Consider the following 25,430-nt stretch of genomic DNA (forward strand, 5'->3'; position numbering starts at 1 on the left):
TTCTTCTCCCCTCCTCCCATGCCCTTCGCGCTCGCTCTCCCTGCTCATGTATTCTAATCTGCTTCAACAAACTTCGAGTCTGTGTGAGTGGCCGTAGCGAACTTGAGCATGTTGAACATGAGCCGAGCTCCGTCTGTCTTCACCCGCCACCCATAGAAGCTCGCGTCCGACGAGCCCGGCCGGCAGTTCCACACCACCACCTGAACAAGTTTCAACTTCCCTCCTCCCTCCTCCCTCCTCCAATTACCTTCCCCTTCCTCTTCCCCTCGGGCAGGCTCACCAGCACCTGCACGCCTGAGGTCACTCGAGCAGGGGTGCAGGTCGGAGGGGGGAGGGTACCAGAGGAGCTCCGGAGCTCCACTCGGCCACCAAGACGCTGCAGTCCATGCCAACCTTCTTCTCGAGGGACTGATGCCTGCGCAACGTTACTCTCCTCCTCGCAGCCGAGCAGACTCACATGCTCTCCTCGCCCCCCGAGAAGCTTCTCACGCCTTCCAGCATCTCCCCGCACTTGGGGAACCGCGCGAGCTGAGCTTCACAACGGCGCAGCGTCAGCTCTTGCCCACCTGACACTCTCCCGGCATGGCATGGCATGAACTGCAAAAGTCGCCCGGACACGCACATCCTCCTGCTCAGCCCGTCATGACCCTCCTGCGCTCGTAGAGCAGGTGAGAGAGGTACCCCTCCCCATCGTTGAGTGCGTAGGCACCGACGACGATGCCGACTCCTCCCTCCACAGCGTCTGCCAGGACGTCGCCGAGAGCCTCGGGGTCGTGAAAGTCGGCGTTGGACCAGAGGAGGACGCTGAGCAGGGGCATGAGGGACAGGAGGCGGGAGGGAGGAGCACCTGTGGTAGGTGAGCAGCTGCTCCAGTGAAGGGTTGCGAAGGTGCGCCAGGAAGATGTCGACCTGCGACCGAGTGACGCGGGGAGGAGGAGAGGACATGGGACTGACTTGCGTGCAGCCGGCCCGGAGGAGCTTCAATCTCACGTCCTCCCGATAGTCCTCGAACGTCTCCGCGCATACGAGAAGGATCCTTCACGGCAAAGGTCACGAGGTCATGGAGGGTGGAGGTCACCTGAAGGAAGGGAGATTTCTTGCCGCTTCCATCTTGCGCAGTTTGATCTTCTTCCTGAGGGAGAGCAGCGCCTCCAAGATCTCAAAGAGGTACCATTCTTCTGTCCCCGCGCGCGGCCTCTTGGTCCTGTCGCCAGACACTGAGAGCAACTCAGGGGCGGGAGGCTGGAGAGGAAGCAGCGACCTATTCCTTGCCCGTCCATCTTGTCGATCAGGGGCTTGATCTCGGGGCTCGAGGTCAGCAGGAATTCCTTGCCGAGGGCATACGCGTGCTCCATGTCGGAGATCGCCTCGTGCCGCAAAGTGTCGAGCATGGCGCGCTTTGAGATCTTCAAGACTTTCCCCCGGTCTACCTCAGGGAGGTTGGAGGCCAAGACTGGGATACATCGCTCAATCTCCTTGTCCGCTCCTACAAGTCGTCAGGGTTCAGGTCGGAGGTTGATCGCAGCGGTACCATGCTTGACGCACTGAATGAGAAGATCGCAAACTTGATCGTAGCCGATGGAAGGGTAGAGAGACATCGCTTGCCGCAAGTTCACTCTGTTGACTTCTCGCTTCAGGTCCTGCGCATCCACACATTCACATCTCTCGGCGAGCTCTCTGCGTCCACCTGCAACACTATGTTCCTGCTCGAGATCGCGCAGAACAAGAAGTCTTGAGGAGGTTTCGGTTTTCTCCCGTGAGAGATCCGCATCACTTCATTCATCGCCTCTACCTGCCGGCTCACCGTCACCACATAGACCAGCCATGTCAAACCATCTTCAGACCGGGAGAAGACCGATGTCGTCGTCCCCCAGGTAGTTCTCAAAGCTCGAGACTATCTGAGCGATGGACCTCGTCTTGAAGTACTTGAGCGCCGGCTGGTCCCACGACCTGCAAGGTTGATTGAACGGAGGTGAAAGGCTGTTGGAAGTTGCGACCCTTTCAAGAAGTAGATAGCTGTGCGAGAGTCTAAAGTCTTGTCGAAGAAGATGCGACAAAGAACAACGATCTGATAGCGGAACAACTCTCAGCAGCAAGATTTCCAACTTCTAACTCACTTGTCCACATTTCAAATCGTCGGCAATGGAACATATGTTCAAGCATCTTATCACATCTCAGCGCAAAAATGAAACACGAGAAGATTGCAACCAACCTAGTTGGATTGACTTCCAACTTCTTCATCTTTTTGAATACCTTGCCATCAATTGAAATCACAACCATGTTATCCCTCATCATCTCTCGTACCGTCTCTTCGAAGCCCTCCCTTGCAACACCATCTCCATACCAGATCAGCGTCAAAGTCACCCGACAGGTTCTCACCAGTGTAGAGCAAATGGACAAACAGTTCGAAGTCGTCATCATCGTAATCGACTTGTATTCTGTCGTTCCTTCTCGCGAGAAAGCACTTCAAGTCACTGATCGAGAGGCAAGGAGCAAGTATGGCTCACTCTGAAGCAGGATCCATGAGCATCTCTTGAAACCGCAGACTCTCTCTGCACAAGACGAATTTGTGCCTTGCAACAAGGGGTTCAATCATATCATCGAGCACGACAATGAGGGTACAGGTGGTAGCTCTGGTTCTGACAGGTCACGGTCACCTGCGATCATGAAGGTCATCTGGGCGAATACAAGACTCTCTCGCAGACAGGTCAGAGCACGCACGTCGGAGAAGTGTCCATGCTCAAGCATCCAGGCTTCAGGCTTCCTCATCTCGAGGAGAGACTCTTCCCCCTCTTCCTCCTCTTCCTCCTCTTCCTCCCCCTCCCCCGCTTCCCCAGCTCTGTCATCGTCGCTGTCTACTTCGATCTGTCCGCCCCTGAATGACGCCATCCCCCCAATGCGGCCCGAGTAGCTTTCCCGCCTCCCCTTGCGCGTCAAGGCTTGTCCCGTCCCCGCTTGCTTGCGTGCTCAACTTGAAGGCATCTGATCAGTGACCATCGGACTCGCTTGCGAGGACTGAGTCCGAGAGGCTCCTCGAGTCTTTTGTGTGTCTGCGAGTTTCCCCGTCGCAAGCGGCTCAGCTACTGCACAGCTTCCTTCTACCGTATGCCCTGGCAGGTTCCCGTCAGATCCCAGGTCAGATCGTATGTGACACCGGTAGTTCAGATGAGTGACGGGCTACGCCGTGCCACGGTGGCGGACAGCTAGCGACTTGAACCGGGCCCGCACTGGGCCCGCACCGTCCCGTGCCCCCCACCGGCGGCCCCCGTGTGACGGGTGGCCCGGGCAATGCCGGATGAGGGTGGGTAGACTTGGGGAAAGGGTGGGGTAGTAGTACTGGGTCATCACATACAGGAGTTAAAAATATGAATTTTTTAAACCCGGCGGAAGTACATCCACCCTACCCCACATCTAGCCTCTCCTGGACAATCATACCCCCACTCAATCACATGCAAAGATGATCACCCAAGCGAGATGGACTTAACCCATAATTTATCTATGAATATCACCCCTCCTTGATAGTTATCGCGGGGTACCACCCTACACGAAGAGTACACACATCCCTAGTGGACCCCCCTTGTACAAGGACTACCCCTCTATTTGAAGGATGCAGGTGGCCCTGTACCCTTTATTATTCACTTGTCGTGGATTGATGACGGGAGGAGCGACAGCAGCAGTCGCAGCCGTCAGTCAGCAGCGCAACTCCGAGCACGACGCGATCTGTGAGTCAAGCACATAGGGAGGACGAAATTTATCTGAAGCTTGGGTAGCAGACGTATCAACAAGCAACATACACATCATCACAACACGTGTGCTGGATCGAACAGCTGCGTTTATAATGAGTGCCACACGTTTCGTGGACGGGAGAGCTGTACATGAAGTCATGGACTGGCGTTTCGACAACGTTCCCATCCTCGATGTCAAGAACACAAACGACATTTCAAAGTTTACATGGATGTCTGTCAACGAATACCTCGAAGCATTATCCAACGACTCGCCTAAGACTGAAGGGATGAATGAAGACCTGCACAACAGCCCAGTGATCGTTGGTAGGATCCACACCAACACTCCAACACGCACCGACTCGGGTGATCACTTGCATGCACCATTGCTTCATGTACAGGAAGACGAGCTGCACAAGCGCAAGTTTTGCTCATCGGATTTCTTGTCAGTTGGCACGTCATCAACCTTTGCTGAACCTTGCTCTGAGCAGCAGGAAGGAATGGATTGCATTTTTACGGATGAGTCATACAATATACAGGAGTGAACAGAAAGTGCAGGGGCTACAATGGTGTAGTGTAAGTGATGTAGAGCAGGGGGGCTACAGCGATGCAGCAGATGTAAACTAGTGTCTATATCCAAGATTCGAATCCAACCCTTAGAGAATTGATGTCAACTGCAAAAGGACCAGGATTTCTCCCAATCCGTCACAGACTCTTTTCCAGACTGTACCGAGCAAGAAAAGAGATGTTAAAAATCTTCCAGAACATTCAAAGTCTTCAACATTTTTGGAAGATCCAGTTTCAACTTTGTAATGTTCCGAATAGCTCGTGAATGCAAGCGAAATAAAGTTCCCAGTGAAGGTTTGATTTCTATGTAGTAGGGGTTCGGCAGTGGTTCCGCCATTCCCAGGGGGAGGCTTGCCAGTGGCTTGTCGGGCCTGACAAGCCTGTCGTTCCAAGTTCGCCTCCGAGTACCGTCACTGACTCCGCGGCTTCTCGAAGGCTTCAAGTTACCGTAGTGCGGTGAGGTGGCCCAGTGACCCTGACACCGTGCGGCTGTCCACCGGCAACCCTCATCCGGAGTCCTGGCAGGCCAGGCTGGGCCCGGGCCGGGTGACGGCGGGCTCACAGAGTCAGGGACTCAGTGATCCGGGACCCGCCGGCCCGGCCGGGGGCGGCACGGTGACTCGAAGGCCAAAAGTAACGGTTCGTTATAAGGTTTGATGTTGTTTTGACGTAACATCATGGGCCTTGTCGGACTCCAGCCGGCATCATGGCCAGCCAACGACCTGAGTGGTCAAAGACCGAGATGCTGAGATGAAGGAGGGGAACCAACGGTAGCACAGCGCATAGTGACCTCGAAGCCAACGAAATACTGATGTGCTGCAGAGCGAGAGAAGTTTGTGACTAAAATCTGAATTGAAGACTTAAAATAAGGGCTTGAGGGTTGATGCCAGGGTTGATGCCGATCAGAGCCTCCTGTATGATGTGGGTTCTCTTTGCTCGTTCATGCATATTGCTGTGGTTGTCTTGCATGCTCTCCAGAGTGATGGTTCTTGCTTTTGATGCCCCTGAGGATCGTTGGGAAGGGGGAATCGACAGAAACGGAGTTGTGAACTGCGAAATGTCCATCAAAGGAGGCAAATGTCAGTCTAAGGCCAACTGCGTATTCAACCTGACGGCAAAGCAAGACCGTTTCTGTATGAAAGATACAATGGAACCGGCTCACCTTGGGTCACATGTTGGTCAAACTGCTTCTGGAATATACACATGTGCATGCTGTAACTCAACATTGTTCCATTCTTCAAAGAAGATAGACACGGGGTCGGGATATGCTACCTTCATTTCTCCAATCGAGCACGGGTCTGTTGGATACAAGCACCATGAAGGCTCTTGGTTACATCATCCGCTCGATACAGGAATTCACTGTGAATATTGCGGATCGCACCTTGGTTTGATGGCTGAACTTAAACGACCAAACCTCTGAGTGCATGGCAGGGAATGTACGCGAAGATGGCCCTCCCCCGCACGGGAGAAGATACATGGTGAACTCCGCTTGTCTCAAATTCTTTTGCGACTTTCCTGGATGCTCACGAAATGACGAAGAATTTTTCCGCTCGAAGCAAGTAAGGAGGCCATTAAGACCTTGAAGGAGCTTAGGGAACCTGATTCTTATGTTAGCTAGGGGCCAAGTGGAGGGCCTTCGACATCGGCGAAAGCTTTGAAGTGAGAGTGAGGCGGATGCAAATCATTATCACAGCAGTGGCATGTATGTGCTGTGGGGCTCGTGTTCGATGTTTTGCTGACTGACTTTACAGGCGTCTGCGTCCCTTTCACGTTTTTGTACATGTGCTGCGGATCGCGGAAAAGGAAAGTGAAGGTCTACCACCTCGTCTCGGGTATTACTGGAGCGATGATGCCTTTGCTTTTGACCAAAGTTGTTCAGACGAGGAAAATGGCAGAGGAGCGAGGATCTCTCGAGACGTGAATGAATGATGCAAACTTGTGGCGCTATAGTTCTTAGGGAAAAACTTTGTAGATCTCATTGGGATTACACCACAGACAGCGAGAGAGTTACTGGGGGATTGACTTAAATTACACTGAACAAAAGGATTGGTCGTATAAAGGAGGAGTATGAACTGCTTCAACTATTTTGTGTCTGCCTACCTGCTTGGAACAGTTGCTCATGTATGTATGACAGACTGTATCCTTGGAGGGCTAGGATGTTCTCTTTGACTGAATCTGCTGCGATGTGCATGCCGCCTTCAGTCTTTCTCAGCAGCCTCTCGCTAACAATTTTGTCCTTCTTCCCGCGGAGTAATAAAGGACAACTGTATCGGCCATTCGGAGAACTGGACGATTCACATACCACACGATGTATGGACGCGGGAAAGGCTCCTCCAGAAAACAACTGCAAGTGAGGGATGTAAGAAAGTGAAGGCCCCCCACACCCAACGAAGACTTACCTGTAGAGTCTGGCCCGACAGCACTAGCATGTCTTTCTCAGTGAGCCGCAAGTCAGACTCCGGCCTCTGCCATCGCAAGCAGGAGTCAAGCACCTCCAGCCCCGGTTGGCTTGAGGCAGGGATGATCGTCAGGAACGTCAGATCCACGTGCGGCTCGAAGGAGCATGGCGACTTTGAATTGTAGAAGCAGAAACGCTGCTCGGACATGGACAGCGCCCCCCCTTCAGGGTGATTTCCCGTGTCGATCCAGTCCCTGATCTCCTCCTTACTCAGGCCGAGGTGCCAGAAAAGCTCCCTCAGCACCTCCAGCCCGATCCGCGATAGCATGTCGCATGCTTCAAACACGTGACTGTCGGCTCGCTGGGAGACAAGCCGCAATGAAGGAACGATGTTGCCTTGACCTGCGGCTCGCACACTGAGAAACTCATTGCCGCTAAACCTAGGCTTCTCTCCGCTGTCCATCCTTGCAAAGCCTATTGAGCCTCCAGGAAGGCCCTTCACCTTCTCCATCCTGCCGACTCTGTTCTTCTCCTCCTGTGGCAGACTGAAGAACTCCCTCCCAACGTCGCGGAGGGACTCGAGTTTGTCAGCTGACTCTCCTTCCAACCTCAGCACAAAGAAGTGGTTCCTTGCTAGCTCCTCGACCATCCTCTCAACCATAGGGGGGCTGAATGAGCTCCCGCCCCAGCTTTGTCTCATTGCATCCACAGCGTCCCCGTCAAGGCGAATGAAGGGCTCTGAGGGCCTTAACCTCTGTCTGGTGTCGGTCATCTTCCGCAGGTTTCTTGTTCTACACTCATGCACGACACTCCTCGTCACCCTCTCCAGCTCCAGCTGGTAACTCCCTCTCGCCTGCAGGATGATCCTGCCACTTCGCCTCGCCCCCAACCCGGTCATGCCAACATGCAGCCATCCAGTGCAGTCAGAGACAAGCACGACGACGAGCAGCAACGTGACCCGCGACCCTCTCATGACCTCGGCGACGATCGCAATGACAGAGAGAGGGCGCGCGGATCGTAGCTGTAAAATCCAGGCGATTTATGAGGAGTGATGGAGGGAAGAAAGCGAGGCAAAGAAAGGGAGAGGGGAGGAAGGGAGGAGGAGAGAAGGGGAGGGAGGAAGTGAGAGGGGATGGAGGATAGAAGGAGACCTGTCAAGGGGAGCCAGGGACGATGATGATCCGAGGAGCTCTTGGAGGATGAGGGAAGGCAAGGGCGGACGATGCAGGGCCACAACAAACCATCGCCACTAGTAGTAGTGACTTCAGTTGTGACCAACGTCGGCCGGGCCCGGCCGGGCCGGGCCCTCACGGCCGGGGTCCCGACTGTGCCCTCCCGACTGCCTCGACAACTCCATCAGTAAGTGAGGGGACGAGGGCCTGGCAGCTGCACGTGTAGTGGGAAGCAGGAAGGATGAGATGGGGGAGGAGCAGGAGGCGGCGGGAGAGGATGGAGGACGAGGCAGACGAGAGAGGAAGGGCAGCAGTGCGAGAGCAGCAGGCTTCAAGCTTGCCGAGGTAGACCTCCTTGCCTGCTGGTTGTGTCGAGCGATCTAGCGAGAGTTGGGTAGGGCATGTCCAACGACGGGGCGGATTTTTTCATTCAAGAGTTTGAGGATGGTATGGGGAGAAAGCGATTGAAAGGAGTGAAGGGGACTGAGCGCGAAAATGGAAGAAAATCAGTCATGAGATCGAGGGGTGTGGGATCAACATTCCGATGTTGACATTTGACTGCAGATTGTTGTTAACCCAGGAATTGCTCTGAGACCAATCGGCGGGAAATCATCATAACCTTGGACGTTTAGCTAGCTCATCATGATCACTGGATCGTTTGATGAGAAAGGAGAAAACTTCGCGCAGCTCACAGAAGATAGCAGACTGAAGATCTGGGACGTCACGTCTGGAGCAGCGTCAAGCGAGTGAGCATTTCGGCCCCTAGTTCCGGTTCCTCCTGCTGACCTGTCCCGCAGATTTTCTCCGACTGGGAAGCATGCAGCTGAGCTGACATGCGTGAGCTGGGGGAAAGCTTTGCCAGTGACGAGCTCGGCGAAGTATGAGAGGCAGAGGGGAGGGGGAGGGGGAGGGAGAGATGGAGGAGAGGCAGGGAGAGTGAGCGGGAGTGAGAGCGAGCCTGCAAAAAGTTGAATTCTGTGCAGGAAGAAGAAGTCGAAGAGAGGAGCAGACCTGGTGGCGATTGGAACAGGAGCGGGAAAGATTCTCCTGTGGGATTGCGTGAAAGGAGAGCTGAGGAAAACGCTCGGGGGAGAGAAGTCCGGGCACACGGGAAGGATCAACGACATTGTGCTCACGTCCGGATCCAACTTGTACTGCTGCACTGATGACTGCTTCTTCTCATGCTGGAACATCGAGACTGGGGAGATGGTCCTGACTGCGAGCAGGAGAGGAGACCGTCTGACACCTGCTGCAGACGTGGAAGGTTGCTGTCGGCAAGCAGTCAGCGAACAGGCTGGCGTTGCGTTCAAGTGAGGATGAGATTGTAACGGCCAGCTCGGCGATCAAGGTGATGAAACAGCTTGAACTTCCTCGTCCTTCCTCCTGATCCTGCTCCGTTCAGGTCTGGGACTTGGCGACACGAAAGACGAAGCGCAAATACCCGGGTCACGCGTCAAGGGTTGTCTGCCTGGCCTACTCGGCCGACTCTCGTTTCCTGGTCTCGGGCGCGAGCGATCGTTTCATCAGCCTGTGGGACTCCTCCTTCGAGACCGACAATACCGTCGCTCTCAAGACCTTCACTCTTGACTCCTCTCCGACTCAGGTCTGCCATGAGATCGTGCGCTGCTCCTCGGCCCTCCTCTCACTCCCAGGCTCGCAGATCTCGCTAGTCGGAGGCACGGGGGAGAGCATGCAGATGCTGGCTGTGTCCGAGGGCGGGTCAGTCTCTGTCTGGCGATTTTCTCCTCCCAAAGGGTGAGTTGAGAAGGGAGGAATGAGAGAATATCGGTACCTTGACGGGTGGACAAAGGAGCTCGAAGAAGAGGACCTCCGACGGCACCGTCACCGAGATCCCTCAGATGCCGTCGACCAAGGTCTCGATGAAGGATGGGAAGTCTCAGATCTACAACGCGAGATTCGAGGTCTGCAGGCTGCTCGCCCGGCTCCTGCCCCTGACCCTTCTGCTCCCGAAACTAGGGAAGTGACAACGTCAAGATCTGCCACGGGACTTCCTTCCTCCCTCTCTTCACTTCAGTCCAGGTGAGCGCAGCCGTTGCAAAGGGCAGGAGCTGAGGAACGCGTTTGTCCAGATTGTCGACAAGTCAAGTGCTGAACTTGTGTCGGAAGTGGCGGTGGAGGGAGGAAACAGCAACCTGCTCGGGCTGACCTCCAGCTCCAAGAAGAAGAAGGCTGCCAAGGACGTTTCTGAGAGCTACGACCTCAACGAGGTACCCGTAAGGGGAGTCAATGCTGACAACAAGGCGACGAAGGTTTGACCTGTTCGTCTTTGCACCTTTCCTCCTCTTCCTTTCCTCCTCCTTCTTCTCCTCCACCTCCTCCTCTCTTGATGGATCTCCAGGAGAATCACGCACATGCAACGGACAAGGAAATGAAGGGGCCGGGAGCTCGTGCTGATCACTACGAGGAGGAGGACGCAGGGAGTATCGCAGACCCCGAGGAGACGCTAGAAGCGAAGGTAAGGAGGAAGGTGGACCCGTTCATGCCTGAGCTCCGAGGGCAGGTGAAGGCGCTGGGGATAGAGGTGAAGGGACAGCAGCAGGGCAAGGAGGGAGTCGCAGGGAGCCTCAAGGCTGACTCGATCCACGTGGTGCTGAAGCAAGCGCTGGACAGCGACGACAAGGCGCTGGTGCAGGAGTGTCTGGGGGTCACCAACCACCAGATCATCAACGAGACGGTCAGGCGCCTCCCTCCCAAGCACGTCACGATGCTTCTCAAGAAGGTGAGGCGCACGCGTCTGCGCTCTTGTGCTGACATGCTGATGCTCAGATCGTCGCCAAGTTCCAGCAGAAGCCTGCGCGCTCCCTGGCGCTGGTGACGTGGATCAAGGCGATCCTGACCCAGCACACTTCGCTCCTCATGTCCCAGCCCGACCTGATCAAGAACCTCACGCCCCTCTACCAGATCGTCGAGAACAGAATCAACACATACCACAAGCTGCTCAAGCTCGAGGGCCGACTGGACTTGGCGCTCACGCAAGTGTCGAACCAGTCCGGCTTCCAAGGAGGGAACGCGTACAGCAGGGATCCGGAAGTGATTGTGGATGAGAATGTTGGGGAGGCTGATGACGTGATTGGAGTTGATGAGGCGTCTGGGGACGAGGATGACGAGGAAGGAGCGGAAGGAGAGGAGGAGGAGGAGGAAGGGGAGGAGGAGGAGGAAGGGGAGGAGGAGGAGGAGGACGAAGACGACGACGGGGAAGATGACGGGGACGGCATGAACATCGAGAAGGTAAATTCATTGCTTGTTATGTGTGCATGTTGATAATAACGAATGTGATTGCGTGCAGGATGACGAAGCTTTGAGGTAGCTTCCCCTTCCATTCTCTCTGTCCACCCTCCTCCCTCCTCCCTCCTCCTCCTCCCTCCTTCTCCTCCCTCTCTCTTCTTGATTCACTCTTGAAGTCTTTTGCAGTGATGAATCCGACTAAGTAAGCAACTCCACGGCTGACGGAGGAGACGGGATCTCGAGTCTTGTCCTAGTGGAGACATGTAGACATTAAACGATGAGACGATCAGCAGCACCAGGGGCAGCGGCCGCACAGGGTCACGCAGTCTGCCGGCACGCGGCCCTTGGGCAGGAGGTGATACTCGATCTTTCCTGCGAACCCGAAGACGCGATGGGGGTCAAGGTGCTGCTCTCGTAGCCGGTAGACTTGACCGTCCATGTCGCTCCTCCTCGGCTCGCTGTTGGCGAACGGAAGGACCCCCATGGTCGCTGCTCCTGTCCGCACCAGGAGGACCTCGTCCCTCTCCGTTACATCCCCGCTGTCATGCTCGTGCACGAACGGTCCCCGGACTGCCAGCGCCCCCTGGCCGGCGACATCGACAGGATGCGGCGAGTGGATGTAGAGCGAGACGAACTGGCGAGGGGGCAACAGGATGCCTCCCCCCTCGAAGTCTGTGAAGCTGATCGCTTGTCCCACTTGCCCCCAGTCCGACGGCATATCCTTCCATGCTGACGTCACTCGGGTCCACCTCCTCCTGTCGTAGTACTTCCTCCTGCAGCAGGAGCAACAGGAGGAGCAGCAGGAGCAGTTGGCGTCGCACCTCCAGCCAGGGAACTCAAGCATGTTACAGTCCTTGGCATGCCTGAAGGGAGCAAACTCATGGTGCGAGGAGGAGGAGGGGGAGGAGGGGGAGGAGGGGGAGGAGGAGGAGGAGGAGGAGGAGGGAGGACCTGTGAACTCCATTCCTGCAGCACTTGCATCCACAGCACCTGCATAGCGATATGGCGGGCATGCCCGGCTCCGACACCCCCCCGTGCCTCTCCCCCACCAGGCATCCACAACCCCAGCAGCAAAGAGGCACCAGGTAAGGGAAGAGCACCAGCGGACAAGCGCAGTTGCCAGTGCAGCAGGACACGCAGCCGTCGCAGCAGGGCTCCGCAACCTCCAGCCCGGGCCCGCACTCTCCGCAGCAGCAGCAGCCGCTCTGCCGGTCAGGTCAGGGACGAGAGCAAGGAGCAGGGGGCTCTGACCGTGCGGGAGGTGCAGGGGCGGCAGCGGCAGAAGCACTTCATCATCTGGACGTTGGGCCGGCCAGACGGGAAGCTCCCGCAGCAGAGGAAGCAAAAGCGGCAGGGGAGCAGGCGATTGCAGGGGCACCTTCCTACGTTCCATCGACCTGGCGCGCGGTAGATGGTGTAGGAGCACGAGCCGCTCTTGCTCCTCCCTCCTGAGATGTGCAGCCCCGTGATCATGGCAGGGTACTCGCTCCTGTTCTCCACCTCGAACATGAGGCCCCGCACTGAGCTCTCCCACTGCTTGTTCGAGCAGTCCAGAATTCGTTTCTGTGAGAAGATGTGAGAGAAGGGAAGGGAGGCCTGCACAAGAGCGGAGAGGAGAGAGAAGAGGAGAACAAGTTGGTAGGGAGGGAAGGGGAAGGAAGAGGGGAGGGAAGGGAAGAGGTATGCGGATAACCTCGCCCAAGACGAGTCCCTTCCTCTTCCCCTTGTTGGTCTGAATGATCACATCTCGTTCCAGGCTGAGGTTAAGCATGCTTGGGCAGCCATCGAATCCGATGACGTCATCCCCGGCCTCGTTCTTGATGGGGTACAAGACCTCCTCGATCTTCTTCCTCGACGCTAGGGCTGAGAGTTTGACGCTCACAGACCCGATCAGGTCGTCCTCCGATCCCGCGTCCCAGTCCCATACACTCACCACTAGCTCCTGCCATACCTCCGTCAGCATCGCATGCGCCCACGAGCCGGCACGACCTGATTGGTGTAGTCCTTGACCTCGAAGTCGTACTGCTCGTCAAGGAACTGAGGGTTGTAGTTCTTCTTGATCACCTTCGTCTTCCTCCGGTACGTCTGTCCTCCATGCTCCCGGTTGTCAAGGGTGACAATGCAGTACCTGCCAGGCAGTCACCCAGCACGTCGCTCCTCTTATCGGTCATGTACGCGTCCACTTTCCCGAACTTGTCCATCCTCGGGAGATGCTTCAGCGAGTGGACGGTCACCCTCACGTTCACAGGCTCGTGGCTCTTTCCCTCGCCCTCCTCCTCCCCCTCCTCCTCAGAGCTGTTCTGATCGTCCAGCCTTGCCACCTGCGTCAGCCACGTGGGTCACACGGGGAGGGAACAGGGGCAAAGGCATGCGGCAACAGACATGGCTGTAGGTAGCTCGCTTGCCCTCCTTGGATCTTTCCAGCAGCTTCTTGGCGGCGGCAGTCTGCATCCATGAATTCGCATCCTTGAGCAGCAGCGATGAATGTCCCTCCTGCCTCCTCTCGTCCTGCTCCTCCTCGTTAGTCTCCTCTGACCACAGTGAGATCTCCTCCATACCACCAGCGGCTGGACATTCTCACTTGCTATCCCTTCAGCCTCCTCGGTGTCCTCGTCAGTGTCATGCCTGGGGGACACGCTCTGATCTGAGCCAGAGGAGCTGGAGGAGGCGCGGCGAGCTGCTCCTCTCCTCACGCCATTGATGATCATCCTGTATGCAAGGTGCTTGTCGGGTCAACACACAACTTGATCTCAACTGAGCATTTTCCTTCCAAGATCAACAAAGACTGACAGCAGACGGACCTCTGCTTCTTCCTGTTTCATCACTAGCAGCAACGCCCGTCGGTGCCTCTGCACTGCCTACCATGGACTCAGCTCAGCCTGCTTGGTTCAACTGATGCTGCTGCCCCGCCTTCCTGTTCCATTTGATGAGCCTGAGCCGAGTAGTCCCGGCCTCGGCTGCCGGGAGTCTCAGTACCGGCGGGCCGCCACCGTGCCGGCCCGGGGAACCCGGCCGGGCCCGGGGGTTTTCAAGTTACAGCTACCGTACAAGTTCCCCTCACTCACCGTCGGGCGATGGCGATGAGAGGGAAGGGAGAGAGGAGCAAGGCAGCGACCGCGATGGGAGGAGCAAGGATGACGACGACGATCATCGTCACCATGTCGATGCTGATGATGACTGATGCTCTTGGCATGGAGGGACATCACTCAGACGTTCCTCCTCCTCCCCTGCGTTCCATGGCGCCTGCCCCCCAACATTCGATCTCCAATGTCCTCCCCCCCGGCATGCCCCGCAAGACAGCTGAGCCTCCGAGGGTGATGAAGACACCGAACAATGGCGCGATCGGTCAGTCCTCTCTTTGTTGATTGCTGGATCGCTCTCTCTGTTCCTTGCATGAGCCTTGATACCACTCTCATACCAGCTCGAAGCATGGGTTGCACAGACATCCCCATCGACGGGATGATCATCTTTGGGAGCTCTGGTGGCCGTCTGCTTGCTTTTACATGCTCACCTCTCTTACCCCAGCCCCAGGTCTGCTCCTCGGCCTCATTTTCCAGAAGTGCGGCAAATCAGCCGTTGCGGCCCTCACGGCTTTTGCTGTGTGGATCAAGGCGCTCGAGATGAACAGGTACATCTCGTTCAACACACCGAAGATGCAGGAGGACGCTATGGACTCCAAGACGTACAAATACGTCGAGGTCACGAAGAATTCGTTTCTCTCGAAGCTCCCCGCATCCATCAAGGTGCGGTTTTATGGTTCCGGCAGTGGGGAATTGACATCTCGCGCAGGAGCAAGTGAACAAGTTCGTTGGGATCGCTCTCATGGCGTTGCAGAACAACCTCAGAGGCATCAGCGTTGCCTTCTCCTCGTTCGCCTTCGGCTGGACCATCGGGAACCGTCTGTGAGGGCAGCAGGGGCATTTGCACGTCAAGTGTTGTTAAGTACATCCCGGCATGGCTACCTCTCTCAACAAGAATAAGTCGTTCTCCTCCACGTCACCATATGATCCCGCTATCTCCTCCATCCTTCCCCTTCTTCTTCAGCTCGTTCCCACCGATGATGAGGTTGCCATCCTTGTCCCATCCTCCCCTAGACTCCCCTCTCCAAGGAGCGTTCTGCCCGGAAGCTTCGAAGGACTAGGAAGCAAAGTGAGAATGAACAGAGAGAAGAAAGGAGGGAACGCGGGTGGGAGAGAGGGGAGGAGAGAGGGTAAAAGAAGCTGAGGAGCAGGATCAAGGGTGAGGGGAGTAGGGAGTTGGGAGGGGAAGCGTTCAAGAAAAGAGACAATGGGGTGACAAGTAGAGGAAATGGCGGAGGAGCGAGACGGAGAGCAGGTAAAGGTGAGAGGCGCGAAAGAATGGAGGCAGGCAAGTGACATAGAGCGCAAGACCTCTTCGAGAGCTTCAAGCTCCCACACAGACACTGTGCGTTTGTGGAAGGCCTCGTTCTGCAGAGCCTGCACATCCTTGGCCTCGTTGAGGCCGTAGATCTCAGTAACCACTTGCTCTCCTTCCTTGGCAATCTTGTCGATCTGCCAGCCATGATCAGAAGTGTCGAAGCCGATGCAAGAAAAGTTCACCTGCTTCAAGAACTTCTCGTCAACGTTTCCATAATTCGCGATGAGGTCACGAAGAGCATTAACGAAGCGTTTTCCGTTCACTTGCTGGCTTTTTCTCTCAGTGCCTTGAAAACCCCAGGCGTCAATAGATTTTTCAGTAGGAATCTAAGTCATCTACCGTCAGGGTTAAAAACCTTTTCGCGGGGTTTGAAGGCTTCCACGAATTGAGCTTTCCTTGCCTGGCTCATCTTCTTTAGTCGCGTACTCGCTCAAAGGATAAGAGACCTCGGGGTCTTCCGTTCGCATCAGCTTGCGGATGAGGCGAATCTCATCGGGCATGGAGGCATCCTTGTACTCGATGGCCTTGTCTTTCAACATGGTCATGACCTAAAACAGTCATCATGTCCACGATCTTCTCTCCTTCACTCGTCAAGAACCTCGACAGCAGGCTGCGCTCCTGCCTTGCGAGCTTGATCTATGTTGGCCTCGAGAAGCAGGATGACGCTCTCATCCAAACCGCCCTTTGCCTGCATAATACCGCTTCAGCACGTGCAAGCCATCCTCTCCGCCTCTCACATTGAGGAGCATGAGCTCCTTGCGCATTCCGTTGAGGTCTCCGGCCTTCAACACCTTCTGCAGCGCGTCGGAGGCTTTCTGGATCCTGGCGCTCATGCAAGCTTGGATGGCGCTGTTCAACTGAGTCAAGAGCTCCTTCTGGGGCCCATCTTCTTGCATCTTCTCGTTCAGCTGAAGTGCGCGTCAGAGGATCGCGGGCCTCACAGCTCCAAAGCATCACCCGCTCCAAGAAGCGCATGTCGATCTTGTCGTATCCGGCCTCAACGGCAGTCGAGATCTTGCTCGGGTCCTTGATCAGCTCTTGCATGAAGGCGTCGTAACTGCCAAAGGGTGAGCTTGACGCGCCTCTTTCAACGTCCATCACGTTGCAGAAGCAAGGTCCGCTGTGCTGTAAGAGTCCAGTGAGAGAGCAGAGGTCGACAGCCCGGCTGCCTCGATGTCGTCTTTCGAGACATCCCCGCGCTCCATCTTCAAAGGCAGTCAGAGGTGTCAGGGTGTGACAGCAGTCGTTTCCCACCGCTGCCTTGAGGATCTTCTGCATCAGGTCCGTGACCTGTCGTGAAAGAGCATGAGTAGAGGATGATGTCAGGAAGCATGCATGCTCTCACAGCGTCCTTCAGAACAGCCAAGGTCTCCTTCTCATCCGCATCCTTGGTGTCCTCGATCTTCCTTGCCAGGACTGCACCAGACTAGTTCAGATCAAAGCTAGCTGACCTTTTCATAACAAAAAAATGTAAACAGATGCAATCATTACAATTGTAGAAGCTGTCGTCCAACTTGTCCAAGTTCTTCTCCACCACCTTGGGCAACTCGTCGGGATTCCTGGACGAATGTCAGCATTTATTTCCGGCAGGAGTCTCAGCCGTACGTGAAGGCCAACTCGGCGAGCAAGATCTCGTAGTCGGACGCCTGATGATACATCCGTCAGCGAGGCGTCTTCCTCGACCTCACTGGTAGCAACCTTTGATACAGCTTTCTTTGCAGCATCATTCGACTTGTCGCTGGGGTCGGACGGACCGATCTGCCGGCATATCACGATAGAGCACGAGCTAGGGATTCTTCTGCTCTCTTACGGGGATATCTACGCCCATTCTAAGCTTAAGTTGTTGGCGTGGGCGCAGAGAAAACCCCTGATTGGGGCGCTGTCCTAGGATGGAGCACGCCGAGGGCAGTTGAGACCTCTGTCCAGGCATAGCAGGCGTATTTACATACGCGGTACCATGGCATTGGTACAGGCCCTGATGAGCATAAGCTCCAACCAAGAAGCTGAGAATCAGCCCTGTAAAAAGAGCATTTCAGCAAATCCCGTCCGTACATCCCTATCAATCCATCTAGGATTGGAAATATTTTACGATCTGCAACCAAGGTACTTATGCTTTTTCCTCGCATCAAGTCTCTGCCCAGTCCTCTCTTTCGACAATCTACTCCTCTCAGCCTCTCTCTGCTCACTCTGACCCCTTCCACACCCAGTCCTACTCTCCATGGCCTCGTACTCACCGCATCCGGCCATTGCTGCACCCCCCATATCGCGGCCTCCAGCTTTCATCGCTACCGGCAGTGGTGGAATGTGATGCAGTTTTACTTCTCCAGCCCCCCATGAAAACACTATATTAAGTAAACTTTCTTGATATAGTTTTTAATATATGTAAACATTTATTCATACAAACAAAGGAGTGGTGGTGGGTGACTCCTTTTGGCACTCTTAAAGGGATGGGCCCGGCGTGTGGGAGAACCGAATGGAAAATGATTCGATTCGACTTGAATCAGTTCAAATCAAACCGGGCCCCGGCGTCCGGGCCGAACCGGTTCAACTTGTGCATTACCGAATCTGAGGCAGGCTTGCTTCTCAAGAAAAGCGATCAGGCAACGATGCGATCGCACTCAGGGGCGGTGGGAGTGGCGATGAGACACGAGTAGCGGATGACCGTCCGTGGCATGTTGGAGGGAAGGAGATGGAGGGGATGTTTCATCGTCATGCTCGTCCTATGCAACCATGCCCGTCGCACCGACAACTTGGGGTCTACGCTGGTTGTCCCCAGGGGGCTTGAAAACGGGGGGATGCTGCTGAGGCTAAGAGGGTTCGGATCAGAGAGTTCTGGAGTGTTGGATAAAAATATAAGATGGTCCGAAGAAATGGGTTCAAGTCAGGAGGAGGAGGAGGAGGAGGAGGAGGAGGAGGGGAAGGCAGCTGGAGACTCCGATCCCGAGGAATCTGAGCTGGACCCTGAAACTTGGGTGCGCAATTTACCATCCAACATTACAGATGATCCGGAGTTTATGAAGCTGTTCTACGAACTTGAAGAATCGCTCACAAACACCTCTCTGCTGGATTTTACTCCAAAGGAGGATAGAATGTGAGATAAATTATGCTCATAGCCTGGTGCATACTCTGATTTTTGACCTCAAAGTCGGGTAGAATTCTGCGATGCCGCTAGCGATTGCGACGAGAAGACGGTCTGCACACAATTTGATTTCCCACTTCTGATCGTGTTTGTACCCTGATAATGCAGTTTTTTTAGGTAAAGGAGTTACATAGGAAGTATGGATGCAGATACGCAGACTTCATCAATAGCCGCTGCGAACGCACAAATATCACCGTGCTCATGGTAGCTTGCGTTGTAGCTGGTCGAGTGGCACATCTAATTTATGACACGACAGCATGCAGCAGCAAGCGGGAGCATGGAGATTGTCGAATACCTACTGAAACATGGCGCGAATCCCAGGGTATGTGCACTGAGACGGGGTGGTGGTTGACAATCAACAGGCAGTTGGCTCTTTGAATGAGACAGCCATGCATCTTGCGGCACATGAAGGGCATGCAGCTATTTGTGTTGAGCTGTATTGTGCTGCTCCTGAGGTTTCCTCTCTTCTGCTATAACTCTGCGATCTCCGATAGTATGACTATCACTGGTCAAGGTGTTACATTGGAAAGACTCATTCAACGCAACTCCAATCATGAGATCCATCGACATGGGTTGGCGTACTGCACTAAGACGCTATACAACATGGGAGGTAAAGTAGAGACTTTTGGACCTGTAAGTGAAACCTTCAGAGAGGTCGTTGGCATGAACATGATTCCATGTGATGTTAGGTATGTCAAGTACAGAAATTTTGCAATGGAATGCAGTGGCCAGTCTTGACAGATGAGGTATTGGCGGATGATGAGGTAAACTCTCAAAGAGATTTTCTTCTTTTCGCTTTGTCAATAGCGTTTCTGCTTGAAGATCTTTCGAAAGAAATGTTGATCATGTTTTTATTTCTGCATTGTCAATAGCATGTCTCCCTGTTGATCTTTCGAAAGAGATGGTGTTCATGTTTTTCTTTTCGCTTTGTCAACAGCATATCTGCCTGTTTTCGTTTCTTTGCAGAAGTTGTAGCGAAATGGTTCTAACGCTCGTATCACACAGCATGCTTGCCCTCTGTGTTTGTACGGGTACATTCTCCCAGCGGTTCCACAGGAGTTCGAAGGCACCCCTATGGATTTTTGTGCTCTTTTACCGCCAGAATTCTATCCCTGCCCGTTTCCTGTCTTGCCTCGCGACGGATCTGGTCCACCCAGAGCGGTATGAATGGAAGCGCTTATGAGCTGCCCTTGACTGTTTCTGCAGGGACCATGCTGGGAGCCTATCATCAATGGCACTCGACTGAATTATACTGGAACAGGGGTTGTACAGAGCTGGCCAAGAGGGTATGATTATTTTGCTGAGACAGAAGAGAAGGCGAAAAGGAAGAGCAAGAAAAGGATTTATGCAAATCGTCAGGTCAAGGTGCTCCAGCCAAGACGGACGTTCGAGGAGGGGTTGGATTGAACTTCTATCTTTAATGACAAACAAAAAAAAATCATACAAATCTAGTGTGAAAATGAAGATCCTCGTGCAAGCATCAAAGCTGCTGACCAGTCGGAGACCTCAGACGCCGAACGCACCGGTGCCTGCAAGCTTTCGAACTTCAAGGTGGTGAATTCAATTTCCCAATTGAAACTGGCTTGCTTCAACAGAAGCTCTGCAGATGATGCTAAAAGCTGCATGTCCCTCGCCTGTGCTGCCTGGAGCTCAGCACTGTGTACAAACTCTACGCCATCCAATGGCAAAACGTTCTGTGTCGAGTGTACCGCACTGCTCTTGGACGATGCCGCAGACATATTGCTAACAGTCTCCGGGCAACCAAGTCCGAGATCCATAGCGAGCGCAGCAGACAGATCTGTTTTCTTTGCAGGCGATGAGGACATGAACCTTGGAGTCGCTGCGCGGAGCAAAGCAGGAAGTCGCTGCATGGCGGGGGCGGGAGGAAGTGAAGCGCTTCGTGAATGAGCAGCCTTATTATGTTGCAAGGGAGGGGTCGGATGAGCCCTTTCCCCCACCCCTTCATCCAGTGCAGGTAAAGTGGGAAGCTAGGTTGCTAGGGTAGGGGTGGATCAAATTAATTTAATAGTGAAGGGGTGTGGGTAGAATGACTGGCAGCAGTTCCAGAAAACTTGCCAGTGAAGGGTGGGTACTTAGGGTAGAATCAAGGGGTTGTTGTATACTTTCGAATGCCCGCAAAAACATTATTGAATGCTTGCGACGGGGCAGGGTGGTAGGGTGATGTCGCAGGGTTGGATAAGTGGGTGGGTGGGGTACATGATGGGGGTAGGATTCAAGGGGATTCAAGGGCTAAGTTCCCACCAGGGGTCCCGGACGTTTCTATAGAAGAGGAGGGGTGGAATCATAAATTGAGGAGTGTTTGCGTCGGTTGAGCCTTTATAAATCGGGCATGTGGGGTACTCACACAAGAACCCCTCCTTTTAAAGTTTTTTTTTTTTAGTACAAGGGGTGGGGTGATGAAACGAAAATACTCCATTTCCCGAACGGAACGTCGCAGGAGGCCGAGGGACGTGAGGGATCTCCTTGGGATCTCCTCCTATTTGAATCGCATGTGTAAAGGGAAATCGTTCAAATTTGAAAATTCACCAACAATGTTCAAATTCAAATATATATAAAGGCAATGCTCCGTTGATGAGTTCTCGCATCTGAAGTCCGCCTCAGAGCCTCAACCCGTCCAGCCGGGCCGGGGCCCCCGGAGTTCCAAATGGTGATGAGTCCGGTTCAAGTGCAGGTCAACTATGGGGAGCCTTAACTTGGAGATCTTGAGGTACGGTCGCAGCATTTCTCATTTATTGTGATGGCCATGCGTATTTAACATAATCGCTCACTTAGAAAATATTGCCTCTATGCCCTTCTGCTCCAATCTTGTGCCTCATGCTTCCTGTACTACACATACCCCATTTCTCTTCGCTGGATTGAAGGGTTGAGGATGCAACCCCGAGAGCACGAAAAAGTCTCTTTTCAGAATTATTTCATGAAATACCGTCCTGCTCCATCCCTGAAATAAATTTCGAATATTTTTCTTTATATTTCAATTTTGAAAAATTATTTTTGCCTTTTTGGACAGAATTTGTGGGTCACAGTTCAAATGTTGTCACAGATCCCTCGCGTACCCCCACCCCATCAACAACACTAAACCCCACTACCCCACCCGCACTGCTGATACTTAAATTGGAAGACCAAGTCTATATGCCTGAAGGCAAGTGAAAATGCGGTAGTAACAATAGGAAATTCAGAGCCTTGTCAGGGCTTTCACAGGACAGATGGCCCAGCACATCAGGTTTGTGAGTTCCGACCCCCTTCTGAGAAAGGTGCAGCCAGGAAGGGGTGTTTGATGAGTAAAAGGTTGAATCTCCACATTTCAAACTTCCTTCTATGAAAATTTGAAATAAATATACTGTGGCGAAGAGAAGTTTGACATTCTGGACAAGGATTTAATAAACGTTTTATGCTTTCTCAATAGGGGTAGGGTTCTAGGAGAGTGTGGGTTGTTGGGACGGGGGTGAAATGACCAGGGGTGATTAGAACTGTATTTGTGTGGGTGGGGGTAGATGGGCATTGAACATAGTAGTGTTTGCCATCAAAGGGGGGTGGGGGTAGCCCCATGCGTCCCGACTGTAACAATGGTCTAAAAAAACGTTTTTCTATAGGGTCCCATTGTAATCAGAAAGGGGGGTACTATGAAATAGAGGGGTAGTAATTAAAAGACAATAGTTTAACTCACTTTAGATAGGAAAATTAGCAAAATTTACTGAAATTTGTTGAAGATAAGTAAAAATGAGAGTACAGAATGGCATCTATTCTTTTTGAATGTAAATTCTCAGACTCGAAGCAGGAGGCCGCCCCGTCCTTTATGACGCAACCCCATCTCGCTACCTGCTCCTTGCATACCTTCCCGTTCTCTTGCCTTTGCTTTTTTGCCAGCACCGTTTGTCCTCCCCTCCCTCCTCCCTCCTCCCTCCTCCCTCCTCCTGTCACCATCACCTCAGTTCTTCCCTTCCCACCCATCATCCTGCCCCTCTTATGCATCCGCGCAGGCTGTCATTTGCCTTCTTGCCTCTTGGACTGGGCATCTTTGGAATTGATACTGTACTGTGCTGCTGCATGGTTTATAATTTTCCCTCATTTTTTCCATTATCAAGTTTGTTGTTGTTGTTATCACCATGTTGCCTCCTTCTCCTCGTAACTCGCATCACCCCATTCGGGAGTAACAATACAACATGCATGCCTTGATGTTTACATGCGATTGAAAAACTTACTTTCATCCCAGGTTTGGGCGCAATGGTTTATATTGCACGTTTGGCCTTGGTTGCCGCCGTTTTCTGTGCAGATTATGCGGCAGGGTTTGTGAATGGACCCACAGGCTTCGGCCTCAGAAGGGCTCGCCTTCCTTCAGTTTCTCAACAGAAGCGAGTTTCCAGGAATGTGCTCATGTCAGCTACTCTTGACCCTTCGGGCAAGACTGAACCCGAAACGAAGATGAACATAGAAGAGGCGTGGAAAAGCTTCCTCAAGGTTTCTCCCCTTACCAGGAAGATCAACGCGCAGAGCAGCGATGGGAGGAAGACGGTCGTTATCACCGGTGCCTCGAGTGGTATTGGCTTGCAGACGGCAAAGGCCATGTCTGCCGACAAAGGATGGCATGTTATCATGGCTGTACGTTCCTACTCCAAGGCTGCTAGGGCTGCAGAGGAGATTGGAATGGAGCCAGGAACTTACACCATTATGAATCTGGACCTTGCCTCTCTTTCCAGCGTGAGAGATTTTGTGAACCAGCTCAGATTGCTTGGTCGTCCCATTGATGCAATCGTTTGCAATGCTGCTGTGTGGTATCCCCGCGATACTGCTCCTCGCTTGACAGTCGATGGCTTCGAGGAGGCGGTTGGAACGAACCACCTTGGTCATTTCCTGCTTTGCAATCTGCTTCTCGGGGACCTTCCTGAGGGTGATGGGCGCGTTGTCTTCATCGGAACTGAGACTGCGAATGATGGTTTGGCTGGATTGATCCCGCCAGTTGCAGACCTCGGAAAGCTTGAAGGAATGGCTGCTGGCATGAAGAGCACCATTGATGGTGGAAAGTTTGAGCCTACCAAGGCTTACAAGGATTCAAAGGTTTGCAACGCAATTGTAATGCGTGAGATGAACAAGCGCTACGGAAAATCTCGCGGTCTTATCGTGAATGCTATGTTCCCCGGTTGCATCGCAGAGTCTCCTCTCTTCAGGCAAAAGCGTGCTTGGTTCCGGTGGCTGTTCCCTAAGTTCCAGAAGGCCATCACAAAACAGTTCGTGCCCGAGGAAGTGGCGGGTCAGAGGGTTGCAAACGTTGTTGCAGATGAGGAGCTTGGTGTTGGAGGAACTTACTGGAAGTGGAATGCACAGGCTGGAAAGGACTTCACCCGTGTAGCCTTCGACCAGCAGAAGCAAGCAGCTGCGAACCTTGTCAAGATTCCAGCAGAGGCATTGGATGAGATGATCTCGGAGGCCGTGTGGGATCTTTCCTCTGCTCTTGTTGGACTTGGAGTCGCGCCCGAGATCTCCTTCGCGGCAAACAAGGAGTCGCTCACCTTGCAGGGTAAGTATGTTCCGGCATCACTGGCTAAGGCAAGCGTGATGCTCAAGAAGCTTAGGGAAGACATGTCATCTTTGAAGGACCAGAAAGAGGTAAGCGTCTAGCTGTGTTCTTGTTTACACGTACTGACAATCCCAAGGTCATGGCAATGGTCGAGGATGCTGAAGGGAAGACAGCTGAGGCTGTTGGAACTCTCTACTACTGGGGAAGGAGAGTGTCTGCACCCAAGATTACCTTCTCTGGCAACTACGAAACTCCACAGGACAAGCTTCAGATGCAGCTCTTGGTTGACAAGCCTCGTGCGGATCCTGTTGCAGCGGACGTCCTCCTTAAGGGCTTGACCTCTGCCTTGAAGAACTACGGCGCCGAAACCAAGCCTGCACCTGGCATGACTTTCATCGATGAGCGCGAGGGTAAGACCGGGGATGTTGCGGAAGACAACATGAAGATCAAGCTCGAGCCCTCGTGGACTGCCAACGATGATTCCATGGCCATGACCAAGGAGATGCTCGGCAAGGAGATGCTCGGAAGTGACACGAGAGAAGATCTGAAGGTCGTGTCGAGAGAGCAGGTGAGACAGATGGAACTTGGAGTTGTCTTGTGCTGATGTCTCGTCGTAGGTGATGCAGTGGACAGCTGAGATGGATAAGATCAAGGCTCCTCCCGCTGGCATTGATGCTCAGGTTTTCGGTGAACGCGACTCGGTGAAGCGTCTTGTCTTCGAGGCCGTCTCACGAGGAGCGGTCAGGAACTAGATGACGTCACTAATGGAAGTGAGTTTTGGATTACTTCTTCTCAACGGGAACTTCTCTCGACCTCTAGATCGTGGGAAATCGAACCGCGCTTGTTGTTGATAGTTATGGTGCAATCTTTTATCTTTGTCAAAGTAAAGTATAATTTCGAGTGCATCGGTTCCGAACTTAGAACTGATCGCAACTTGCCAAGTTTTCAGTCACTGTGTCAAGCTCTCTCAGCATGGCCACTGGCTTATTAAGTATTGCTAACTGAGTTGAACGGGTTCAGTTCAACAAGGCTTTCGGTTCGGAATTGAAGTTTCGGCTGCCGCCGGTCCGGGGCTCAGTCCGGCCGGCGCCGCCGGCGAGCAGTGAGCCGTGATGGCCACTGGGGGGCCCGGACTCCCGGCGTCACCAACTCCCGTCCGATCGCCGTGCCGGACAGTGGGAGTCCGCCGGGCTCCAAGTTGGGCCGCCCGGCTGATGGGGTTTTGGTGGTTTTGACATATTTTCTTGCGCCGTTG

At 53.7% G+C, this 25,430-nt stretch overlaps 10 protein-coding genes across 10 annotated transcripts; 6 read left to right on the forward strand and 4 right to left on the reverse strand.

Moving 5' to 3' along the window:
* Positions 1–53: 53 nt before the first annotated feature.
* GUITHDRAFT_135627 (hypothetical protein) lies at positions 54–2,889 on the reverse strand (the record flags this gene model as incomplete). Its single annotated transcript, XM_005836863.1, has 17 exons — positions 54–200; positions 248–286; positions 340–415; positions 458–628; positions 682–804; positions 848–909; positions 991–1,036; positions 1,079–1,217; positions 1,262–1,486; positions 1,532–1,640; positions 1,688–1,792; positions 1,845–1,950; positions 2,213–2,253; positions 2,345–2,447; positions 2,508–2,573; positions 2,623–2,657; positions 2,722–2,889. The coding sequence occupies 17 exons, from the start codon at positions 2,887–2,889 to the stop codon at positions 54–56; spliced, it is 1,761 nt and encodes a 586-aa protein (XP_005836920.1).
* Positions 2,890–3,659: 770 nt separating this feature from the next.
* Positions 3,660–4,584, forward strand: GUITHDRAFT_151335 (hypothetical protein). The gene has a single exon (XM_005836864.1). The coding sequence runs from the start codon at positions 3,884–3,886 to the stop codon at positions 4,265–4,267; it is 384 nt and encodes a 127-aa protein (XP_005836921.1). The 5' UTR covers positions 3,660–3,883; the 3' UTR covers positions 4,268–4,584.
* An 813-nt stretch (positions 4,585–5,397) lies between these two features.
* Positions 5,398–5,791, forward strand: GUITHDRAFT_56114 (hypothetical protein; the record flags this gene model as incomplete). The annotated part of the gene is made up of 2 exons (XM_005836865.1): positions 5,398–5,674; positions 5,721–5,791. Coding segments are annotated over 2 exons (348 nt in total), but the record flags the coding sequence as incomplete, so codon positions are not given.
* A 649-nt stretch (positions 5,792–6,440) lies between these two features.
* Positions 6,441–7,660, reverse strand: GUITHDRAFT_104340 (hypothetical protein; the record flags this gene model as incomplete). The annotated part of the gene is made up of 3 exons (XM_005836866.1): positions 6,441–6,467; positions 6,517–6,633; positions 6,689–7,660. The coding sequence occupies 3 exons, from the start codon at positions 7,658–7,660 to the stop codon at positions 6,441–6,443; spliced, it is 1,116 nt and encodes a 371-aa protein (XP_005836923.1).
* Positions 7,661–8,501: 841 nt separating this feature from the next.
* On the forward strand, positions 8,502–11,393 carry GUITHDRAFT_161985 (hypothetical protein; the record flags this gene model as incomplete). The annotated part of the gene is made up of 13 exons (XM_005836867.1): positions 8,502–8,605; positions 8,657–8,737; positions 8,843–9,068; positions 9,115–9,207; positions 9,262–9,462; positions 9,520–9,614; positions 9,670–9,781; positions 9,837–9,899; positions 9,950–10,129; positions 10,219–10,599; positions 10,647–11,108; positions 11,167–11,183; positions 11,292–11,393. 13 exons carry the CDS (start codon positions 8,502–8,504, stop codon positions 11,305–11,307), a joined length of 2,031 nt encoding a protein of 676 aa, XP_005836924.1. The 3' UTR covers positions 11,308–11,393.
* A 2,771-nt stretch (positions 11,394–14,164) lies between these two features.
* Positions 14,165–15,074, forward strand: GUITHDRAFT_151338 (hypothetical protein). Its single transcript, XM_005836868.1, has 4 exons — positions 14,165–14,450; positions 14,527–14,586; positions 14,637–14,848; positions 14,895–15,074. Exons 1-4 carry the CDS (start codon positions 14,180–14,182, stop codon positions 15,009–15,011), a joined length of 660 nt encoding a protein of 219 aa, XP_005836925.1. The 5' UTR covers positions 14,165–14,179; the 3' UTR covers positions 15,012–15,074.
* Positions 15,075–15,101: 27 nt separating this feature from the next.
* GUITHDRAFT_135633 (hypothetical protein) lies at positions 15,102–17,750 on the reverse strand (the record flags this gene model as incomplete). The annotated part of the gene is made up of 15 exons (XM_005836869.1): positions 15,102–15,242; positions 15,497–15,637; positions 15,686–15,789; positions 15,859–16,051; positions 16,102–16,191; positions 16,241–16,411; positions 16,461–16,560; positions 16,605–16,708; positions 16,758–16,793; positions 16,849–16,919; positions 16,995–17,062; positions 17,109–17,149; positions 17,202–17,261; positions 17,314–17,519; positions 17,690–17,750. 15 exons carry the CDS (start codon positions 17,748–17,750, stop codon positions 15,102–15,104), a joined length of 1,587 nt encoding a protein of 528 aa, XP_005836926.1.
* A 1,297-nt stretch (positions 17,751–19,047) lies between these two features.
* On the forward strand, positions 19,048–20,049 carry GUITHDRAFT_135634 (hypothetical protein; the record flags this gene model as incomplete). Its single annotated transcript, XM_005836870.1, has 4 exons — positions 19,048–19,275; positions 19,332–19,406; positions 19,618–19,803; positions 19,849–20,049. 4 exons carry the CDS (start codon positions 19,048–19,050, stop codon positions 20,047–20,049), a joined length of 690 nt encoding a protein of 229 aa, XP_005836927.1.
* Positions 20,041–20,517, reverse strand: GUITHDRAFT_151339 (hypothetical protein). Its single transcript, XM_005836871.1, has one exon. The coding sequence runs from the start codon at positions 20,511–20,513 to the stop codon at positions 20,091–20,093; it is 423 nt and encodes a 140-aa protein (XP_005836928.1). The 5' UTR covers positions 20,514–20,517; the 3' UTR covers positions 20,041–20,090.
* Positions 20,518–22,871: 2,354 nt separating this feature from the next.
* Positions 22,872–25,078, forward strand: POR1 (protochlorophyllide oxidoreductase). The gene is made up of 3 exons (XM_005836872.1): positions 22,872–24,264; positions 24,312–24,743; positions 24,793–25,078. Exons 1-3 carry the CDS (start codon positions 22,885–22,887, stop codon positions 24,925–24,927), a joined length of 1,947 nt encoding a protein of 648 aa, XP_005836929.1. The 5' UTR covers positions 22,872–22,884; the 3' UTR covers positions 24,928–25,078.
* The last annotated feature ends 352 nt before the right edge of the window (positions 25,079–25,430 follow it).

The sequence above is a fragment of the Guillardia theta genome (assembly GCF_000315625.1).
Source record: "Guillardia theta CCMP2712 unplaced genomic scaffold GUITHscaffold_16, whole genome shotgun sequence".
Taxonomy (NCBI): Eukaryota; class Cryptophyceae; order Pyrenomonadales; family Geminigeraceae; genus Guillardia; species Guillardia theta.